This window comes from Sinocyclocheilus grahami, unplaced genomic scaffold (assembly GCF_001515645.1).
Source record: "Sinocyclocheilus grahami isolate Dianchi unplaced genomic scaffold, SAMN03320097.WGS_v1.1 scaffold178.1, whole genome shotgun sequence".
Classification (NCBI taxonomy): Eukaryota; Metazoa; Chordata; class Actinopteri; order Cypriniformes; family Cyprinidae; genus Sinocyclocheilus; species Sinocyclocheilus grahami.
In genome coordinates, this window is record NW_015505357.1 from 2,040,764 (window position 1) to 2,061,530 (window position 20,767).

General features: G+C 37.7%; 1 protein-coding gene across 1 annotated transcript in view; it reads left to right on the forward strand.

Annotated features, from left to right (window-relative positions):
* The first annotated feature begins 5,865 nt into the window (after positions 1 to 5,865).
* LOC107594039 (integrin alpha-5-like) overlaps positions 5,866 to 20,767 on the forward strand; it is a 44,825-nt gene continuing 29,923 nt past the window's right edge. Inside the window, exon 1 of the mRNA XM_016283967.1 lies at positions 5,866 to 6,254. Coding sequence (XP_016139453.1) covers positions 6,058 to 6,254 — 197 coding nt within the window. The 5' untranslated portion in view covers positions 5,866 to 6,057. The remainder of the gene's footprint in view (positions 6,255 to 20,767) is intronic.

Consider the following 20,767-nt stretch of genomic DNA (forward strand, 5'->3'; position numbering starts at 1 on the left):
ATGATATGCACTTTTGATGCTGTGTTCATCGTTTCTGTCAAATGCAAAATGTAAATTCTAAAGCAAATCAAATTGAGAGTCACTGCCCTGTAATGAGGTAATTCAATAATAACACTTGGCGGGGAAATATTTTGTTAGAAATGAAAATATGACTTAAGAAGCCAGCTCTGAATTTCTCTACATCTTGGTTTCTCAAATTACTTTTCTTGGCTGATGATCTTTTAGTACCAAAGCAACATGCAAGACCGCGTTTCTCACTGTACCTATCAACAGAAAGAAAACAACAACGATTTTGGTGACCTTCTAGAGATCTAGAGCAGAGTAATGAAATGACACAGTGTTGAGAATTTATGGAGTCTGCGATGTTTCTCCTGGAGGGCATAATTCTAATGAGTCTTTGAAGAGCAATGTAGCTCTGGAACAAGGTACTCAGAGAAGCTGAAGGAGGTCCAAACAACACAATCTCAACATCAAAAAACGGAGATCAGAGCACCGTCTACCACATATGCTAAACTTTATCACAGACAAATCAAAGAAAGAAGAAAAGAAAGGAAACAGAACTGTTTCTCCAGATTCCCATTCATTAAAATGAGACAATTTTGACATGTTCTGAACTTGAGTTCTTCAACAACAAAAAAAGACTGCCAACAAAGTCCCTAAATGTATCAGTGTTGGTCTACAGGATTTTTTAAACCCATTTTATTATCTGCCAGGCACAGCGTTTGATCGCTTTGATTAATAGCACACCTATTCTCAATAAATCGCATGATTTGAGATATAATTTATGTAGTACAAATGATTTATGCTATGGTCAAACTTTATTTTAAGGTCCATTTCTTGCTATTAACAAACCATACGACTTTTGCCTCAATAAACTCCTTATTTGCTGCTTATTAATAGTTAGTAAGGTAGTTGTTAATTTGAGGTATTGGGTAGGATTAGGGATGTAGAATATGTGCTTTATAAGTACTAACAAACAGCCAATATGTTAACAATAGGCAACTAGTTAACAGTGGGAATTGGTCCCTATACTATAGCGCTACCTATGCTATAAAGTTAAAAAATCCTGTTTTGGGGTTTGTTAAAATATTGATTCTTGTCACAAAAAATCTCTAGAATTATAAAGATCAAGTCAGTCAGCGCACTCTGCTTCTCAAGTACAGTGGAAAGCCCAACCCTCCCACTAGCCAAAATCCCATTCCTTAAACTTGCATCTGTCTGCTAACTCACATAATGTAACAGGTTAGTTTGCAGCTATCAGCAACATCAGCTCCCCAAACTTCCTTTCAAAGGAAAACGTTAAAGAAGCACAGAATGAGGGAAAGAAATGCCACAGAGTCTTTTTACGTGAGAAAGGCAAAAAGTGGAAGTAGCAGGAAGTGAAGGCAGGTCTTTACGTTAGAGGCATTTCCTGTCCCAGTGATGCATATCAGTTTTCTGAAGTTAGGTAAAGGGGTGTGTGACAGAGAGGGAGAAGGAAAAAGAGAGCACTTTGATTGTGTATTTTGAGCTTGATAAGAGATTGCCAGATTAAGACATACTGCCAACACAAATTTGAACATAACTTCACTCTCTCAGAAAACAAAGAAACAGCCTTTTCTTGTTTTAAAATCAAATTACTACCACATAAGACTAATCTAGTATGGAAGTAAAAGCATCTCAGTTTCTTGTTCTCGCTTTTGAAGTTCAAACATCTGAGAACATGAGATTTACTGTCTTTTTCACATTTGCTTTGTTCTTTAATTTTTGACTAAAAACTCAGATAAAGAATCAAATGATACATTTATGGAATGTTTAGGCTTTAATACAAGTCATGAGGAAGCTGTTTCTAAAAATGATTATTTCTAAACAATTAGAAAATATTTGACATCCACCATTCTGCAAATAAATAAATTTTAATTATACAGTAATGCATTTACTATGGACGTCTATGGGGCAAGAAAAGACTAACTTACTAATAAATTGACTGACAAATTATGGGCAACTTGCAGTTGAATTTACTTTAAACTTTCTTTAAAAAACTGCACATATTCAGTCTGTTTTAAGTAAAATACATGTTAAAATCAACAAATGAAACTGAACTTCACAATGTTATGTGAGCTTTAAAGCAATTATGCATGAAGGCCTTGAAGTGAAGGACATGTGCATTTGGTATCATGTGAATGTATAATATTTACAGTATAGCTGTCTTAAAACAGCTCGCCAGCTGTTTGAAGTACAGCATGCACCACTTACACTATTTTTGTTGTGCTCATTATTGGTTGCCATGGCAGCATTTGTGAAGTCGCAATTCCCCCACCTACAAATTTGTCCAAGTAAAAGTTTAACCAAATATACAAGGTATTTACAAGCCATATTGTAAAATAGTATAGGGAACACATATGTTTTTGAAGTGAAGTATGAAATCAATTTGGCTTTTTCTGTTTAAAACCTTACAAGAAATCTTAACCTAAAGTTTTTTTTAGAAAGCTTTCTGTGTGGGGTTACAATTAAAATTCAGTGCCCAGAGTGTGATATCCTGTCAGAAGTGCTTTTTTTCAGAAGTGTGACAAACCTCAAGAGATGTCTGAAACACAGACGGAAGACTCGTCTAGTGTAAAGTGTCTAAACTCAAAAGACGCCTTGAATGTTCTCTAGACTCCAGTCATCCATGACAAACCTCTTGACTCAGAATGGAACAACCAAGGACAGCACATTTCAAGTCAAGTCACTTGGCTACCAAATAGTAACCCATCACTTTCTGTATAGACATACTTGGTCCCTTTAAATACACTCATTGTGTGGGTGAAAACTTAAAAGCATAGTTCACTCAAAAATAAAAATTCTGCCATTATTTATTTGCATTCATGTCATTTGAAACCTGTATGACATTCTTTCTTCTATGGAACACTGTATCTACAATGAAAATGGATGTGGACCAGGAGCTGACAAGCCCCGAAAAGGACAACAAGCATACCATACGATTCAATATTCAAAGTCTTCTGAAGCCATGTGATAGCTTTGTGTGAGGAACAGACTGAAATGTAAGTTAATTTAAGATCGTTACAGTAAATCCTGCATGACAGGCTTGCGGCCATTATTCTCTTTTATTGTATTGAGCTTGGACATTCTGCTATAAATACCTCATTTTGTGTTCCACAAAAGACCCTACTTTAACTTTACAAAAGAACTACCCCTTTAAGTCCTCAAAACCTGTGGGGAAAAAAATCACATATGTTCAAAGTATTTGTGTTCTCACGCATTAATAGCTAAGCTGGACGGCTTTGAAAAAAGTGGCATACCAACCTTGCATATGTAGCACCGTTAGTTAAGACATTTTTTGGCTACCGCCTCCACTTGTTAATGCCCCTTCATGTATGACAACATCCAAGCAATATCCTACAGACATAACACCCCTTTGCAGAGCCCGTGAAAAGAAAAACTGACCCACATCCAGCCCCATTACCTAATCTTTTCCTGTTATTCCAACTCAACATTTGCAATACCAGATATGTACAATGGCCTCTCATGGCATGGCTTTAAAATGACTCCCTTACAATATACTTGAACTTTACTTAAGTATACTTACTAAAATAAACTTGAAGTATACTACTTTTTGGTAAGGGTACCCTAACTAAACAAAATAACAAAAGTAAATTCAGCACTTTCAGAAAATGCTCGTAACGCATTTGTAACATATAGTCTATTTAGACACCTAAGAGATAAATATGAACTATCATTATTGCTTACCTGCTTTCTGTTAGATGTAGCTATGGGCTTTTTTTGATTGCACAAAGTTCGGGGAAAATATAGGGAATTCCTATCTTTCACAAAGTGTTCATTTCTACGAGGTATTTCATAGGTTACTGCCAGTTGACTGCGAGCTGGCGTTTATTTTATCGAAAAATGCTGACATTATAATAAAAACAAAATAACAAAAGTAAATTCAGCACTTTCAGAAAATGCTCGTAACGCATTTGTAACATAGTCTATTTAGACACCTAAGAGATAAATATGAACTATCATTATTGCTTACCTGCTTTCTGTTAGATGTAGCTATGGGCTTTTTTTGATTGCACAAAGTTCGGGGAAAATATAGGGAATTCCTATCTTTCACAAAGTGTTCATTTCTACGAGGTATTTCATAGGTTACTGCCAGTTGACTGCGAGCTGGCGTTTATTTTATCGAAAAATGCTGACATATGTTACATGTGATCACCAACTTCACGCACTCAGAGTTTAGGCCTACTTTGGCCAAGTCTAGTTTGATAACGCTTTAAATTAGTGATGAGAATCGTGACTATATATGAATCCGTTTTTTTGAGCGGAAAGAATCATTTCCAACTTTGTTTCAAACAACAGATTCAGTGGTTCTTTGCGCCATGACGCAATTACGTTGTGCACGTCGTTCCCATTCAGCGTGGCATATTACACGATCTAAACATTTCAATAACGCGATATTTAATGAAACAATGCAAAGGCGCTGGTTTTCCGTTTGACTAAAATACTGTTTATTGAAACCACATCTATTTTTATGCGTATTCGGATAGGTTTGAACGAGATTCTTAGTTCATTGATTCAGTGAGTTGACTCGAGCACAGCTCTCGCGAATGAATCGTTAAATGGTTAATGTCGGATTCAAAGGAAAGATTCGTTGACGAATCGAACCTCATTAGTATGAAATAAATGAACATTTTGTGGTCGGTCTGAATTTAAACAAGACGAAAGGTTTGGTTGAAAGTGGTGTGGCTGTGGTCCGACAGCTGTGAGCTCCCCCTTCACATACTTTCCCAAATAGAAGGCTTCTCACGGCGAGTTCCCTGTAGCCACACAGCCAAATTTGGCTCCCCATTTCAATCCCTTGGGCAGAGGCTGAATCAACTATTCAATCTTTTTACAGCTCAGAGACGCGCAATTTCCCAGCTCCGTGTGTCTTGACGGTGTCAGATCTATAAATGGAGATTGCTCAGTGTACAGGCTTGTGTATTATAAACAACATTTCTCCAAATTAAAACTGACTCATAGTCTAATACCTACACGTGGAATTTGTAGTAGGCTATTGCTCCAAATCAGTGATGGCTTTCTTGCTTTGTCAGCATTTAGCGTCTATATCTCAATGCTGAGAAGGTTCATGTTGATGGCAACAAGTTTGGAGATCGTTTTTTGGAGGATAACGAACTTTGAAAACAGCGCTTTCATTGTTTAAAAGGTTAATCATTCATTCAGCTATCTTTGACCACTATGCAAAGAGTCCTTCTAGTGGACAGATAAACTGTTGAACAGGTCACACATGTTCTACATTTTGCATTTTTCTTCTTTAAGCTAATATTTTTTATTTATTTAAATTTTAGTGAACATAATATTTTATCAGTAGCTAATTCTTGATGATGCGCTCTCAGGTTGTACATCAAACCATTAAATTATGTAGGCGTACTTAAACCATAAGTAAAAACTGTCATGACATCATCCTTTCAGGATATGAATTCTACAAGGACAATAAGTGTCTCCTCGTTTTTTCCCCTATTTATTTGTTTGTTTGTTTATTTAGCTTTAAATGGCACAGTGTAGGCTATTATTGAACATCATTATTAAAATACTAAATTTAGAATGTAATTATATGTAATAAATTTTAAATAGGCCTATCAGCTTTTCAAAATGCTTTCTAATCAGCTTTCTAAAAAATCCCTAAATGGTTTAATCTCGTTGCTTTATTCAATGCATGTCTCCTCATTTGATTAATTAAGTTATCTAACTCAATGTTGTACCGCTCTTTTTTCTCCACTTTGTGAATTGTGCTCTTAGCTCCACCTCTATGGGAGTTTGTCACGAGTGGAAGAACTGGACCTCCTCCTAATACCCCTTCAATTAAGCTGGAGGGAGGACGCAGAAAGGAGAGAAGGGGACAGATAGACGGAGGCGCGGTACCAGAGCGCTTGGGAAAATAAGGATCAGACTGATACGCTTCACTGAGGCATGCGCTTTGCGTAAGGCAGCATCTTCAGGAGGATTCCGCTCAAGTGCCCTCTTTTGTTCAGAAAGAAGTTTAATAAAGAAGTGGATTGTGACATATCGATTACTATGGGGTCCAAAAGGCACCGTTCAAAGACTTCAGCGTCTTCACACAACCCGAGCTGCTCTCCAATGGGACTTTCACTGTTGATTCTTCTACCTTTGTCTGTTGCCTTCAACTTGGATGTGGAGAACCCAGCGGTGTATACTGGACCCAGCGGTAGTTACTTCGGGTACTCGGTGGACTTTTACATGACTGACTCAAGGTAGGTTTCCTTCTTTGATTTTATATATTGAAATTAATTAGGCTTGGCTTGAGTTCAAAGAAAAGTACAACTAGACCAAGTTCACTTATAATTAATTTAATTATAGACCATGTAAATGCTGTTTAATAACTTTAAATGCCACATATTGGTGTTTTTTGTCCACCCTGCTATTGCTGTTTATCCTGCTATGACTGTGTGGATGTAAGTTTTTCAACCAAGGGTCTCTGAATGTACTCCAGGGGCAATGAAACCAGGGCTATCCCCCAACTGTTGTTTACAATCCCAGCCCAGTCTGTGCATTGCCATTTAGATCAAGGTGTATCTCCACAGTTGGGGAGCCACAGTCCTAAAAGTGTGGTTTTGTGTTTGTTTAGTGCAAGCCTGAAGTGTGTGTGCATGTTTAGATGTGAGCGGATGACAATGCTTCTGTCAGTGGCATCGCTGGTGGTTTTTCTATAAATAGGAGTTGACTAGAGTTAATGATGTCATAGTAAGGTACCAGCTCTCCTAAAGGGGAATGAAGATTGCCCCCCATAATTATCCCTGATTGCATGTGTTATGGTCACTTAAACCTTCAACATAATCTAACAGGAGAATCTCCAACCATTCAAAGATGACCTTTGGTAGATTATGAGTAACCCTTGGGAAAAACCTGAACTTTTTCAATGATGTAGATAAGTCACAGAACGCATGTTTTGAGGGTTAAAGACTGATCTTAAGTGATGCTTCATTGCTTGGCTAATATTTTGAGTTATATATATCCTGTTATTATCATTATAAAAATTAACCATAATTTAATCATGTTGGTGAAAACCTGTAAGACTTTTTTCTGTGGAACATAAAGTTATTGGGAAGAGTGTTTAAACTGGTTTTGTTTATATAATGAAAGCTAAAGGAGTCCAAATCAACATTGGACCATGTTCCAATGTATGGAAAAAAAACATTATATTTTTAGGAATAACTTTTTTGTTATCCACAAAGAAAATAAAGTAATGCAAGTTTGAAACACCATGTGTAAATTATGACAATTTTGAATAATAGGAATTAACTATCCATTTAAGTGCTTGCTGGTGACACACTACCTCTCATTCCATCCTGATGATCCGACGTTAGCTGCTCGCATCTCAGCTTTTCTAACAGACATTTCTTGCTGGATGACGGACCATCACCTTCAACCCAACCTGGCTAAGACAGAACTGCTTGTGGTTTCAACAAACCCATCACTTTATCAAAATGTCACCATCCAGTTAGGCTCATCAACCATAACTCCTTCAAAAACAGCTAGAAAAGTTGTGATTGATGATAAGCTGAAGTTCTCAGACCACATTGCTAAAACTGCCTGGTCCTGCAGATTTGCTTGATACAACATTAGGAAGATCAGGCCCTTTCTTTCAGAACATGCAACACAACTCCTTGTTCAAGCTCTTGTTCTACCCTGGCTGGACTATTGCAATGCTCTCTTGGCAGGTCTTCCAGCCACTTCTATCAAACCTCTACAATTAATCCAAAATGCAGCTGCAAGATTAATCTTTAATGAGCCGAAAAGAATGCACGTCACACCTCTGTTCATCAATTTGCACTTGTTTTTCTTTGTGTGTGTGTATTTTATATATATATATACACACCTTGCTACGTGTACTGCGTTAGGCTAACCGAGACTTGTCATTTGCACTTATATATTGTTGCTCTTTTGTTAGTTTTGACTGCTTTTATTGTCCTCATTTGTAAGTCGCTTTGGATAAAAGCGTCTGCTAAATGACTAAATGTAATGTAAATGCTTACTGAATAGTAATGCTAACCCAAAAGCCAATATGATGCATAAATGATTTTCTGCCTTTGGCACAGCTTTGAATGAAGAATGTTGTTGAATGGAGCAGCAGTTATCGTAAATGTAATCTAGCTTTGATTGCAAGACCACATGATCACCTTCCACCTGTAGATATGATCTCTGTGGCCATATGAGGTGATAAATCTAAGGGGAAATCACAGCGTATGAGGCATGCCATTCAATCACAATGCTGATCTGCTGGGTTTCCATACCCTTTGGCTGCATTACTCGCTTTTCAAGCTGCAGACAGCTGTGTGACACTGTTCGGAGGTATGATTGCAGTAATAATCAACTCACGCATGCCCTGACTAGAACACGCCACAATCAGCCATCTCCATCTGTGTTTGTCTGCTGGACTGTGTCTGGCTGTGCACAGCTGTAGAGGGGCTTTAGTCAGAGTGGGCTCATGCTGGATCTGGTTTCTTGGGGGTGTTATTTTCAGGGAGACTTCTCCATTCCTCTCGCTTTAGTCTCTTCTTGTCTTTCTTTGCTCATTTTCTCTAAGGCTGACCCTCCAGCTATTGTTTTAGTCTGCCATGGTGTGTCTGGCGAAGTTGAGATTCAGAAGCGGCGGATGATTTAGAGCATGACGCATGGTTGAATGAGTCAGAGGAGTGTGTGTGCACCTATAAGTGTGTGTTTCTCCGTTCTGGGTCTATGATGATGTAATTCGGCATGGTATTACAACTCCTTACCCTGTACTTCCAGTCTAATACTCTAGACCGTACGCCCCCCGACTCCTACACGGCATCTTGGCCTCATTCTTATGAACTGTGAAGTCATGGCAAGAGGCAGCTCTCTCAATGATGACTTCATCTGAACTTTTCACTCCCGAGATGTCGTCGTCGTGGAGGAGGATGGATAGGCCTCAAACTGGAGGCTGAGTGAAGGGGTGAAAGAATGTACAAGATCAAGAGTTTTCTTCCCAGGTGTTCGATAGAATGTGTATTTCTTAATTTTCCGGTGCTGTATGTCGACCAGCAGTTGTCTGTGGGCTACTGAAATTGACTAACTGATCTTGTGTGTGTGTGTGTGTGTGTGTGTGTGTGTGTTTTATTCATTAATTTTATTTTTTATAAATTATTACATTTTTTCAGTTTTGAAGTTAATTTGATTTTATTAAAACAATTCAGGAATCATTTTATCTTAGATTCTCTCTAAAGTATCAGTGCTATCAAAACATACACATTCACTAAATTCACTCCTATAAGACTTCAAATCATCTATGCAATATAAGTTAATTTATTGCATTATATTTTAGCTGTTTAGTGTTTACTATATTTATTTGTTGAATTTTTTATGGTTACCCTATTGAATGGCTGTGCATTTTTGGATTTAAATATTTTTTAACTGTTAGCATATGTAAACATTTAGATGAACATCTTTGACACAGAATTTCATCTTTTTGAGCACAAAAACATGTATTTTATGGAAAACCCCCTTAGAACCAGGTCTGGTCTGTGTTTCCCAAAAGCATCGTGAGCCTAATTAGATTGTAGAGACCACCGGAGCCAATGTTTTCTACCATTTACTTGGCTTACGATGCTTTTCAGAAATGCAGTCCTGAATGTGGTCTGATTCTGAAGGACACTAATTTATTCAGAGCCTCCTTAAAACTGACTAGCTGACTAATCAGTCGGACAACCCAACACTGAGTGAAAATATGTAGTTTTGGACCTTTCTATTACATCATGCCATAGTTAGAAGTTACAGCAGTTTAAGATCCAGTGGAGTGCCTCCATATTATTGTGTGTTTCAAAAAGTAGAGGTTTGATTTACGTATATTTTAGTGAAATCATAGTCAAAGTGGGATGGAAAAGCCTGCCTTCCAAACTTAATTTGAGCAGCGGCAGCCAGCAGTCTGAAGACTCAGTGTTCTTTTTCTTAAAATGAAGAATCTAGTGTCAGGTATAAACTCTCTGTCCTGCATGTTCTTCTCCCTCATTCTCTTGCTCTCTAAATCTTCTTCTTTTTTTTTTTTTTTTTTACAAAACATTCACTCCTGGCCTCGTCCACTCCCTGATAGTCTGAGGAGAATAGTACTCCTTGGCATGCATGAATAGAATTAGCCAGTGTGTAGACCACCACTGAGAACTGCCTTAGGACAGGGTTCAAGATCTTGGTGTCAGGGGCTTTACGGCTGTATACATGGAAGAGAAATGTATGGTTCTTGAATGCTGAGAGAAGAACAGTGCAGTTCCTACATATGGGCCTCATCACAATGGTCTGGTATATAAACCTAATTTGTCCCAAAAATTATGGCTAGATGTCCTACTTGATAACTTGACTTGAGGAGATTCTCAAGTCTTTTAGTTGATTATTGCAACAAGTGTCTCCTTGTATGTTCTTGTCAGGAACCCAACAGTTATTTTACCTCCAAAAATGATGTACACCACATTCCTCACTCTGTCTTCTTTACCTTTGGATAAGAAGATGATCCTCTGTACTGTGAAAGGGCAAAGGTCAGGGTCTGGATGTAGGTTTTAATGTCAGAAAACGAAATGTCTTTATTTGAAATGTTTGGATTGCAGAAACGATAGAAACCGAACACCACCATCTCTGTTCCTGCTGGGATTTGCGTGGCTCTGGATGATAAGTGTTGATTTTTAAAGAATAACGTGTTCCTATATGCATAAATTCCTTTTGTGTTTATGATGTTCAAAAAGACGGTTTTTGGTGTTTGATGATTGTTGGCAACCGTTTGAAGCTTGTGGTTGAATCCGAGGAGCTGGACTGTCTGCATTAGCGGCCAAAGGCAACAAATTTACAGCCACAATGGCAGGAATATTACTGTAAAAACACAAAAAACTTTCTCACCTGCCTCTGACTGTTTTATTATCAAAAGATTCACAAAGTTGAGGTTTACCAAGTTGTGTTGGATATCAAAACCTTCGGCACTCTTCTGATAATGACCATGGGGCTAAATTCACAAAAATCTTATGGAAAAAAATGTATAAAGTTCTTAAGATAAATTTTAAAAGATGTTGTCCATCTATCAACCTCTAAGTAGAATGCACCTCATGATACTTTTTTAAAATTTTGTAGCAGTATCTTTGTGGGTTTAAGATAAGTTTGAGGTTATCCAAACTTTAGGAACTTATTTATGACAATTTTAGGAACATTCTCTTTAAGAAGGGAAGAAAGATAAGAACATTCTTGAAGTATTTTTGGGAATACAAACTTTTTTTTAAGTTCAAATATAAGAAAGATAATGACGTTTAGAAGAAATTTGTTCTTAAGAACGTCCCCTTGTCTTGTATCTTATGTTTGTATAGAACGATACATTGGAATTATGTCATAGTTGGCCCTGATATAATGTACAGTAGATCGTCCTCAGCTGTGGTCATCATTCTCACAAAGTTTACTCTCTAAGAAGGTCATTGTTACATCAATATTTACCTCTGTCCTTGAGCTCAGTTTGCCTTTGCTAAATACAGAGATCTACTGCAGCTCTACCAGGGTTTCATTTGCTATTTATCATTTTCACTCTTCCTCCATGGATTAGACTGTCTGTTGTCTGTAGTCTTGCATCCAGCTGGAGATGGGTGTGTGTACGTTGGCTGCCAAGCTATTCTTCACCCAGGTTCTCCCTACGACGGCTAATGTTTTCCATGGAGTCTGGACAATAGAGGCCTTTGTGAGTCGGTAGAAGGGTTTGCTGTTTTCAGTAGTGAAACTTTTCCATGTGACTTAAATCTGTGTTTATTTATTCATGTTTTGGCTTTTTGGGTTCTTGATAAAACCTTGTTTAGCTCTTTTGGCCCGATGACATTTGGCTGTGATGGTAGTGTCAATCAGATTGGCCTGTTGTAAAATTAGTCCACTATTTGGGTGCAACCTTAGCTGATTGGGACTGTGGGTTAGATTGTCTTTACCGTTGACAAGTTGTCTGCTTTTTATGACTTCGTTGGACCAGGCAGGCTCGCATAATAGGCTCTTGTGTGCAAGGGTGTACATGTGCCCTGGTGGAAAAACAGGCATGTGTTCGATCATGGTAGAACAAATGGCCCAGTCAACTTTGCAGACGCGTTGCCCTTGGGCTCCACAGTAGCCTGGGGTTGATGCATGGACTACTGCAGATCTCCATTGTTCCTGATGTACATTTTGGGTAGATCATTATCATTTTGATCTGTTCTGTTTTGGTTTATCAGGCCCCTGCTGGGCTGGCAATGACAATGAATGTCCAATCTGAAAGCATTTAGATGGTCTGTTTATTGCCTGCAGGATTACAAACAAAGGACGTGAGGCATAGCATGCAAAGGTGAGCGATTGATGCTAATTGTTTGCGCCTGATGGCCCCTCTTACTCTTTTCAAGTGTGAAGATGGGACTCCATGCTGAGAAAGCTCCCTCAGAGGTGTCGACGGCCAACAGTTGCAACTCGCTATGGGATGTTTTTTGGTCTCTGTGAATGTGTGAATTATAGCTCTTGGGGGCTGGGGTTACAATTTGGTATCAAGAGATTTAAAAGGTAAAACCACACTCTGTGTTTATGTAAATGTCATGGGGTGGAAATTGAAATTGTTGTCCTGTCACATACAAAAATGTGGCTTGCAGTCGAATTACATTTGTGCTTTCTTAGATGCATTTTCCAGACTGTTTTCTCCTACAAGAGGTTGTTTGCTTTTTGAAGTGTAAACTTTTATACATTATTAATGAGGGGACAGCATATCCTTACTTAAAATCAGCATAATGACTGCATGTGAAATGGCATACTTCCTGCTATGTATTTGGTGAAAAACAGTAGGCTATGTAAGAAAAGGAGTAAGTCTGAAACCACAATATTCATAAAACAATAGGCGAAAAGTACCCGGATGACTTCCTACTTTCGGACACTTTACTATCCCAAGAGGCCATGGGAGAGGATTTGTGAATGACAATGAAGCAACCCAACTGACGCTGTAGGTCACATGACAAAGACAACATGGCGAATATGGTATGCCTGGATGACATTCATACTACAAATATCTATACTATATAGAACATACTTTTGTAATGGCCACAAACTACTTATTTAAAAGAAGTACCTTATCAGAGAGTATGCAATTGTAGACACAGCCATTGTCTGATTTGCACCAAGTTCATGTTTATTTAGTGGATACAATACGTAGTGGCGTGGATGCTTTATCAAATGCAAAAGTTAAATTTTTCTTACAAATATTGTTGCTGATAGCCCTATTGGTATGAATATTGTAATTTATTCTACAAGAATATATTAGATGTTTTACTTGATAAAGAGATAAATGTTTTCGTGTGGAAATTGACATGACAAATCTAATTAATGCTGTTCAGTTGCTTTGTCACAATCTGTATTGTTAAAAGCGCTATATAAATAAAGGTGACTTGACAAATCTTCATCTCAGTATCTTTTTATTTTATTTAGCCGTAAGTTTTAAGTGGATAAAAAGTGCACTTTAAACTGTATTGAGAGTGTTAGACATAAATAAAGATACATCAAAGTTAACACAATTCTCACTCTTCACTTCCTTAAAATACACCTTTTAGCATGTTGTTGTTATTATTATGCTTCCACTTCAACTTCCCTCTGGTTTGATAGTTAGTGCATTAATTGGCATAGCAGGTAGAGCAGAGCTGGCTTTTTGCGAGTCCAGCCAAGTGCTCTAGATATGGCTGACCTCTCAGCACCTGGTGTAGTGATGTTGATTTGAACCAAGTCCTTTGGGAGGAAATGTTTTTGTGGTGACATTTCAAATCTGCCCGTGTAAAACGGGGTGGGGGGCATTTATCAGATCAACAGTCGAGGGCATGTGTGCCGTTTTAACGGTTATTCCAGACCAGCACAACACTGAAGCAGACATTGCACAAGTGTTTTTTTTTTTATGAGGCTGTGATGTTTTATTGTTGGAACTAGAGATGGTTGTTGTATCTTGCAACATTCCAATGTATTTTGCAAACATTGAAACCGTTTGACTGCGAGTGAATCCGTTAATCATGTGATTCATTTTCTTGCACAAAGTTTAATTTTTTTGTATTAATACAAGGAGATTTAGTGACTGCTTTCTGGTTTTCCTCCATTACTATGCAGTTCTCCTCAGGGCTCTTGGCACGCCAGCTTTGTGAGTGAGCTGTCGTCCCCCAGTGCCAGCTGACCCAGCAGTCACTGCTTTGTTCATCATCTTTGGGCCGCAACTCCCAGACAGCAGAACAGAGCACGTGCGGATCAGGTCTAGCGAGCAGACGGGGGCCACAGAAAGATCTTCTTCGGCCCACTTTTATCCATCTCGCTATTAACTGCTTCCATCAAAACCGCTTAGCTGCTTAACGATGCAGAGACAGACTGGCATCCGAGTTAATGCTCGCTGGCGTCGCGCAAAGGAAAACACCCAAAAACGAACCGTCCAGGCCTTGAATTTCACTTTGGCTTTCTTTGATTTTGAAAATGTTAGTTCATTGAGGTCATTGGATTTTTCTTGATGTCGGAGAGTTGCAACAGTGTACACTTTGTGTTGGATCCGCTCCACATTTTCTGGGAGGACGTGGTGTGCTATCACTGTAACCATTTTTGCTAATAACAACATTCAAATTCTGCTTGCCTTTTGAATAGCTTAATAATTGTTCAAATTTGTTTGTGCAGAGTTTCAAAAATGTTCCTAAGGCCACAAACTGCAATCAGTCTGAAGCATTACAGTCTTGTTAATATGTCTGGTGGCCATGGGAAAACTGGGATAATCACAAATAACTAAAGTTACTTACAGAAGTGACTGATGGTAATGAATTGTTCTTGGCGTGCATATTGAAATCCAGTTAGCTTGATTGATTTTGTTGTTTTTTGACACACAAAGACAGGAAAAACACTACCATTCAAAAGTTTGGGCACTGTGAGATTTTTTTAAATGTTTATAAAACAAGTCTCTTATGCTCAGAAAGCCTTAATTTCTTTGATTAAAATACAGTAATATTTTATTTTAATATATTTTAAAATGGAATTTAGCTATTCCTGTGTTGGCAAAGCTAAATTTTCAGTAGCCATTACTTCAGTCTTCTGTGTCAAATGATTCTTCAGAAATCATTCTAATATGCTTATTTGTTGCTCAAGAAACATTTCTTCTTGTTATCAAGTTGTTGTTTTTTTGTGGAAACTGTGAAGCATTTGATGGATAGAAAGTATCAATTTAAAAATATTTACTGCTATTTTTGATTAATTTTATGCATCCTACCTGAATTAAAGTTTTAATTTAAAATATAATATCCTTAAACTTTCAAACAGTAATGTGCTTATTTAAAAGAAGTACCTTATCAGAGAGTATGCAATTGTAGACACAGCCATTGTCTGATTTGCACCAAGTTCATGTTTATTTAGTGGATACAATACGTAGTGGCGTGGATGCTTTATCAAATGCAAAAGTTAAATTTTTCTTACAAATATTGTTGCTGATAGCCCTATTGGTATGAATATTGTAATTTATTCTACAAGAATATATTAGATGTTTTACTTGATAAAGAGATAAATGTTTTCGTGTGGAAATTGACATGACAAATCTAATTAATGCTGTTCAGTTGCTTTGTCACAATCTGTATTGTTAAAAGCGCTATATAAATAAAGGTGACTTGACAAATCTTCATCTCATTATCTTTTTATTTTATTTAGCCGTAAGTTTTAAGTGGATAAAAAGTGCACTTTAAACTGTATTGAGAGTGTTAGACATAAATAAAGATACATCAAAGTTAACACAATTCTCACTCTTCACTTCCTTAAAATACACCTTTTAGCATGTTGTTGTTATTATTATGCTTCCACTTCAACTTCCCTCTGGTTTGATAGTTAGTGCATTAATTGGCATAGCAGGTAGAGCAGAGCTGGCTTTTTGCGAGTCCAGCCAAGTGCTCTAGATATGGCTGACCTCTCAGCACCTGGTGTAGTGATGTTGATTTGAACCAAGTCCTTTGGGAGGAAATGTTTTTGTGGTGACATTTCAAATCTGCCCGTGTAAAACGGGGTGGGGGGCATTTATCAGATCAACAGTCGAGGGCATGTGTGCCGTTTTAACGGTTATTCCAGACCAGCACAACACTGAAGCAGACATTGCACAAGTGTTTTTTTTTTATGAGGCTGTGATGTTTTATTGTTGGAACTAGAGATGGTTGTTGTATCTTGCAACATTCCAATGTATTTTGCAAACATTGAAACCGTTTGACTGCGAGTGAATCCGTTAATCATGTGATTCATTTTCTTGCACAAAGTTTAATTTTTTTGTATTAATACAAGGAGATTTAGTGACTGCTTTCTGGTTTTCCTCCATTACTATGCAGTTCTCCTCAGGGCTCTTGGCACGCCAGCTTTGTGAGTGAGCTGTCGTCCCCCAGTGCCAGCTGACCCAGCAGTCACTGCTTTGTTCATCATCTTTGGGCCGCAACTCCCAGACAGCAGAACAGAGCACGTGCGGATCAGGTCTAGCGAGCAGACGGGGGCCACAGAAAGATCTTCTTCGGCCCACTTTTATCCATCTCGCTATTAACTGCTTCCATCAAAACCGCTTAGCTGCTTAACGATGCAGAGACAGACTGGCATCCGAGTTAATGCTCGCTGGCGTCGCGCAAAGGAAAACACCCAAAAACGAACCGTCCAGGCCTTGAATTTCACTTTGGCTTTCTTTGATTTTGAAAATGTTAGTTCATTGAGGTCATTGGATTTTTCTTGATGTCGGAGAGTTGCAACAGTGTACACTTTGTGTTGGATCCGCTCCACATTTTCTGGGAGGACGTGGTGTGCTATCACTGTAACCATTTTTGCTAATAACAACATTCAAATTCTGCTTGCCTTTTGAATAGCTTAATAATTGTTCAAATTTGTTTGTGCAGAGTTTCAAAAATGTTCCTAAGGCCACAAACTGCAATCAGTCTGAAGCATTACAGTCTTGTTAATATGTCTGGTGGCCATGGGAAAACTGGGATAATCACAAATAACTAAAGTTACTTACAGAAGTGACTGATGGTAATGAATTGTTCTTGGCGTGCATATTGAAATCCAGTTAGCTTGATTGATTTTGTTGTTTTTTGACACACAAAGACAGGAAAAACACTACCATTCAAAAGTTTGGGCACTGTGAGATTTTTTTAAATGTTTATAAAACAAGTCTCTTATGCTCAGAAAGCCTTAATTTCTTTGATTAAAATACAGTAATATTTTATTTTAATATATTTTAAAATGGAATTTAGCTATTCCTGTGTTGGCAAAGCTAAATTTTCAGTAGCCATTACTTCAGTCTTCTGTGTCAAATGATTCTTCAGAAATCATTCTAATATGCTTATTTGTTGCTCAAGAAACATTTCTTCTTGTTATCAAGTTGTTGTTTTTTTGTGGAAACTGTGAAGCATTTGATGGATAGAAAGTATCAATTTAAAAATATTTACTGCTATTTTTGATTAATTTTATGCATCCTACCTGAATTAAAGTTTTAATTTAAAATATAATATCCTTAAACTTTCAAACAGTAATGTGCTGATAAGTCCTAATGTAGTATACAAAGCTTCCCCGAAAATACCCTGTTTCTTTTGTTTCTTTCTTTTTTTTTTCATGCAGTTTTCTGTCCCATTTACAATGCCATGTAATGATGGCAGATGGAGGTTTTGTGTGTTTTGTCTGCTTGTGATTTTCTTGCACCTTCATTAGCAGCCAGTGTGGTTTCTTGGCAAGCTTAAGCATTTATAACAGCGTTCGAGTGACATAAGTTAAACAGCTGGATGATAATGAAGTATGGAATGGGTGGGAGAATGTTTTAAGCAGAAGGTGGTGGAAATAAAGGCATTTGCCATCTGATGGCCTCTAATCATTAGTGCCATTAGTTTTGCGTGATCAGCATCTTTCACTCGACGTTTTCTCACCACAACTTAAGTAGATGATATATGTGGTGCGCCAATTCATTTTTATAGCTTTAATTCTGGTCTGATTACCAAACCTCAGAAGCGATGGGTTAACTGTTAAGATGTCCTTTGCCTCAGCGGTGAGTATCTAGCAAACTTAGCATTTTAGTGGTAACGTATTCAAGCCGGATTTTCAGACTAACTCAATTAGCTTAATCACAGCCACCCCGAGAATGGTGTTTGCATCTTGGTTTGAGTCGGTGGTTGTCTCTCTCAGAGATACCACAAGGGGTGTTAAAGTTGTTTTTCTTCCTTAAAATAAAATCAAAACTGACTCTGTTTACTTTGTGTTCCAGTTTTTATTGCGAGTGATTCTTTGGTGCTTCGCTTCTGAAATGATTTTGAAGAATGCTTCAGGTGGTTTTTGTCATACAATAAAAGTGAATGGGGTCCAAAACAAAATCAAACCCTGTTGATTTTCATTGTATAGACAAAAAACTAATTGAAATGTTTCAAAATATATATTTGTCATACAGGTTTATGGAAGACACGAGTGTAAGTAAATGAAGGCCCACTGTTGCAAAAATCCAACCTCCAAAGGCAATGACCTCTGACCTTCGCAATAATTCTGATCAGCAACTACTTACAGATGCTAATAACAGTTAAAGCAAAATTTGTTCTCCATATAACAGAATTGAAACAACATTCTGTTGTTCTCTTACAAGGCCAGATTGTTTTAATTAAAGTTAGCTTCACTTTGGCATTTGTTCTGCTGGAAGGCCTCCTGAAGTCTTTCTCATTTTATGTGGAGCCGTTACAAAAGCTAGCATCTAAGTCAAGAGCAATCTTGCTCATATCATTATGCTAATGTTAGCCCAACATTTAAGCATTTAGTGGAGAAAAGAAGGACATTTAAAAGCAATGAGATCCCCTCTTAAGATAAACCCCCATTATATGCTAACCCCCATTACAGGCTAATTGTTTCTTATTTACAGTTCTTTCAGATCGTTATCAAAACGGCACAATTTAGGCTACGTTTCTTGTGTTAAGCGGAAGACACAGTTATTTCCAGCAATTTTGTGTTTCTAAGTTTCCTGATAGTGAGTTTTGTATATTATAATTTTGCATCAAAGTGGCATATTTGAATGTACATTTAGGTCTTATTTAGTTTTTGTTTTGCATATAAATGCACAAAGTTACTTGCTTTCTCATGCTTAAACAGAAACATTGTGGTGTAATTTTTTTATTTTAAATGAATGAATATTTAAAACATGACCTGGTTTTGCATTACGTGGAAACTTCCAGTGACTTTCAAGATAAAACTCAACCGTAATGAGACTAAATTAGTGTAATTTATCATAACAGAAGTGCAATGATTGTAGCTGCACTGTAACTGTACACTTGTGAGCAGTCCGCCAAAGCAGTAGTGTAAGTGTACAGCGTTCCAGGAACTTGAGCAGAAGAGCGCAAGTGCTTGGGAAAGCGAGTGAATTTGCAGCTGTTGCGTTTCACATGCAACATAGCAACATAACATTTCATCAGACTAGTGCACTTGAGTTCATTCATAGTGTGCTGGGTTCAACTGAGGTGGACCAGCCTGTTCACATTTGAGTTTTTTTAAAAAATTATCTGTAGGTGCTATCGCTGAGAGTAGGAAATTTTGTAAGATGCCCTAATTCCCAGGAGAAAGCCATCATGGGAATCTGGGATTGACATTACACCTCAGCTGGGGTTCTATAACACCTCTGGGACACTCCCTCTGTCCATACACACATATGGCGGAAAAATGGGATACTCTGTCCAAGCCGGGAAAAGGCATTGTTTTGATTCCCCCCTTATAAAAACAAATGGAGCGTCTGCTCTGTGTGTGTGTGTGTGTGTGTGTGTGTATGTGGTTTGTGCTCCACTTGTAGTGGCCTTGAAATGTGGTGACCCCAACAAACATGTCCATGTTTAATGTCCTCCTTATTTATCCGTTGATCCATTGTTCAGGCCTTTTCTTTTTCATCTGGCATTCCTCCCAGTGCAGTATTTGGAAACTGTCCTATTAAATTATTAAATTATTTTACTGTCATTGTGCAACAAATTTTGTTGCGTGACTTCCAAAGCATGGTAAAAAAAAATAGCAAAGACAAAGACAGAAGAAAACCCCAAAACATTGAAAGTCAGTTTAGAAATATGATGAATTGGCTTTTATTTTTATAGTTTCAGTTTTCATTTTAGTTCAAGTTTAAGAAATTTTATTATGTTCTTTTGTCATTTATTTTTATTTTTTCAGTTTTAGTTGTTTATATTTTAAAACAAAGGCAACATTTCTGATTTTCAGTTGTTGTTTTTTTTAAAGTAGAATGTTTGTTTTTTTTTACACCAAAATATAGATTTGTTTAAATGATCACAAAAATTTAATAATTTCTTTATAGGGTGTTCCCATCGCTACTCTTTTAATTGTTTAATTTTCTTTGAATTTTTTTGACTTGGTGGCAACAGAATGTCACGTATTTCCATAGTACAGGATTGTCCTTCAGCTTATGACCTTGATGATGATGCTCTCAAATTTTCAATTCTTTGCCTCCAGACACACTTTTTTTGTAAATAACAGCTGAGAAAATTCAGCCCTCTCATTTAGGATGTGGTCAACGAATTGTCTTCTGCTTGCTCTGCTGTTTTCGACTCAAGTGGTCATCTGGTCCTACCTATAGGACTCTATCTCTGCAGTCCATCTAAAGTGTGTTTGATTCTCCATGGCTGACCGAAGGGTTCACTGAATACAGCCTTTGTAAGGAAGCCCTCTGTTACGCATGACCGAGACCAGCCCAGGGGGCAGGAAAGGGTGTTCTCTTCCTGTACCCCCCCCCCCCCCCCCC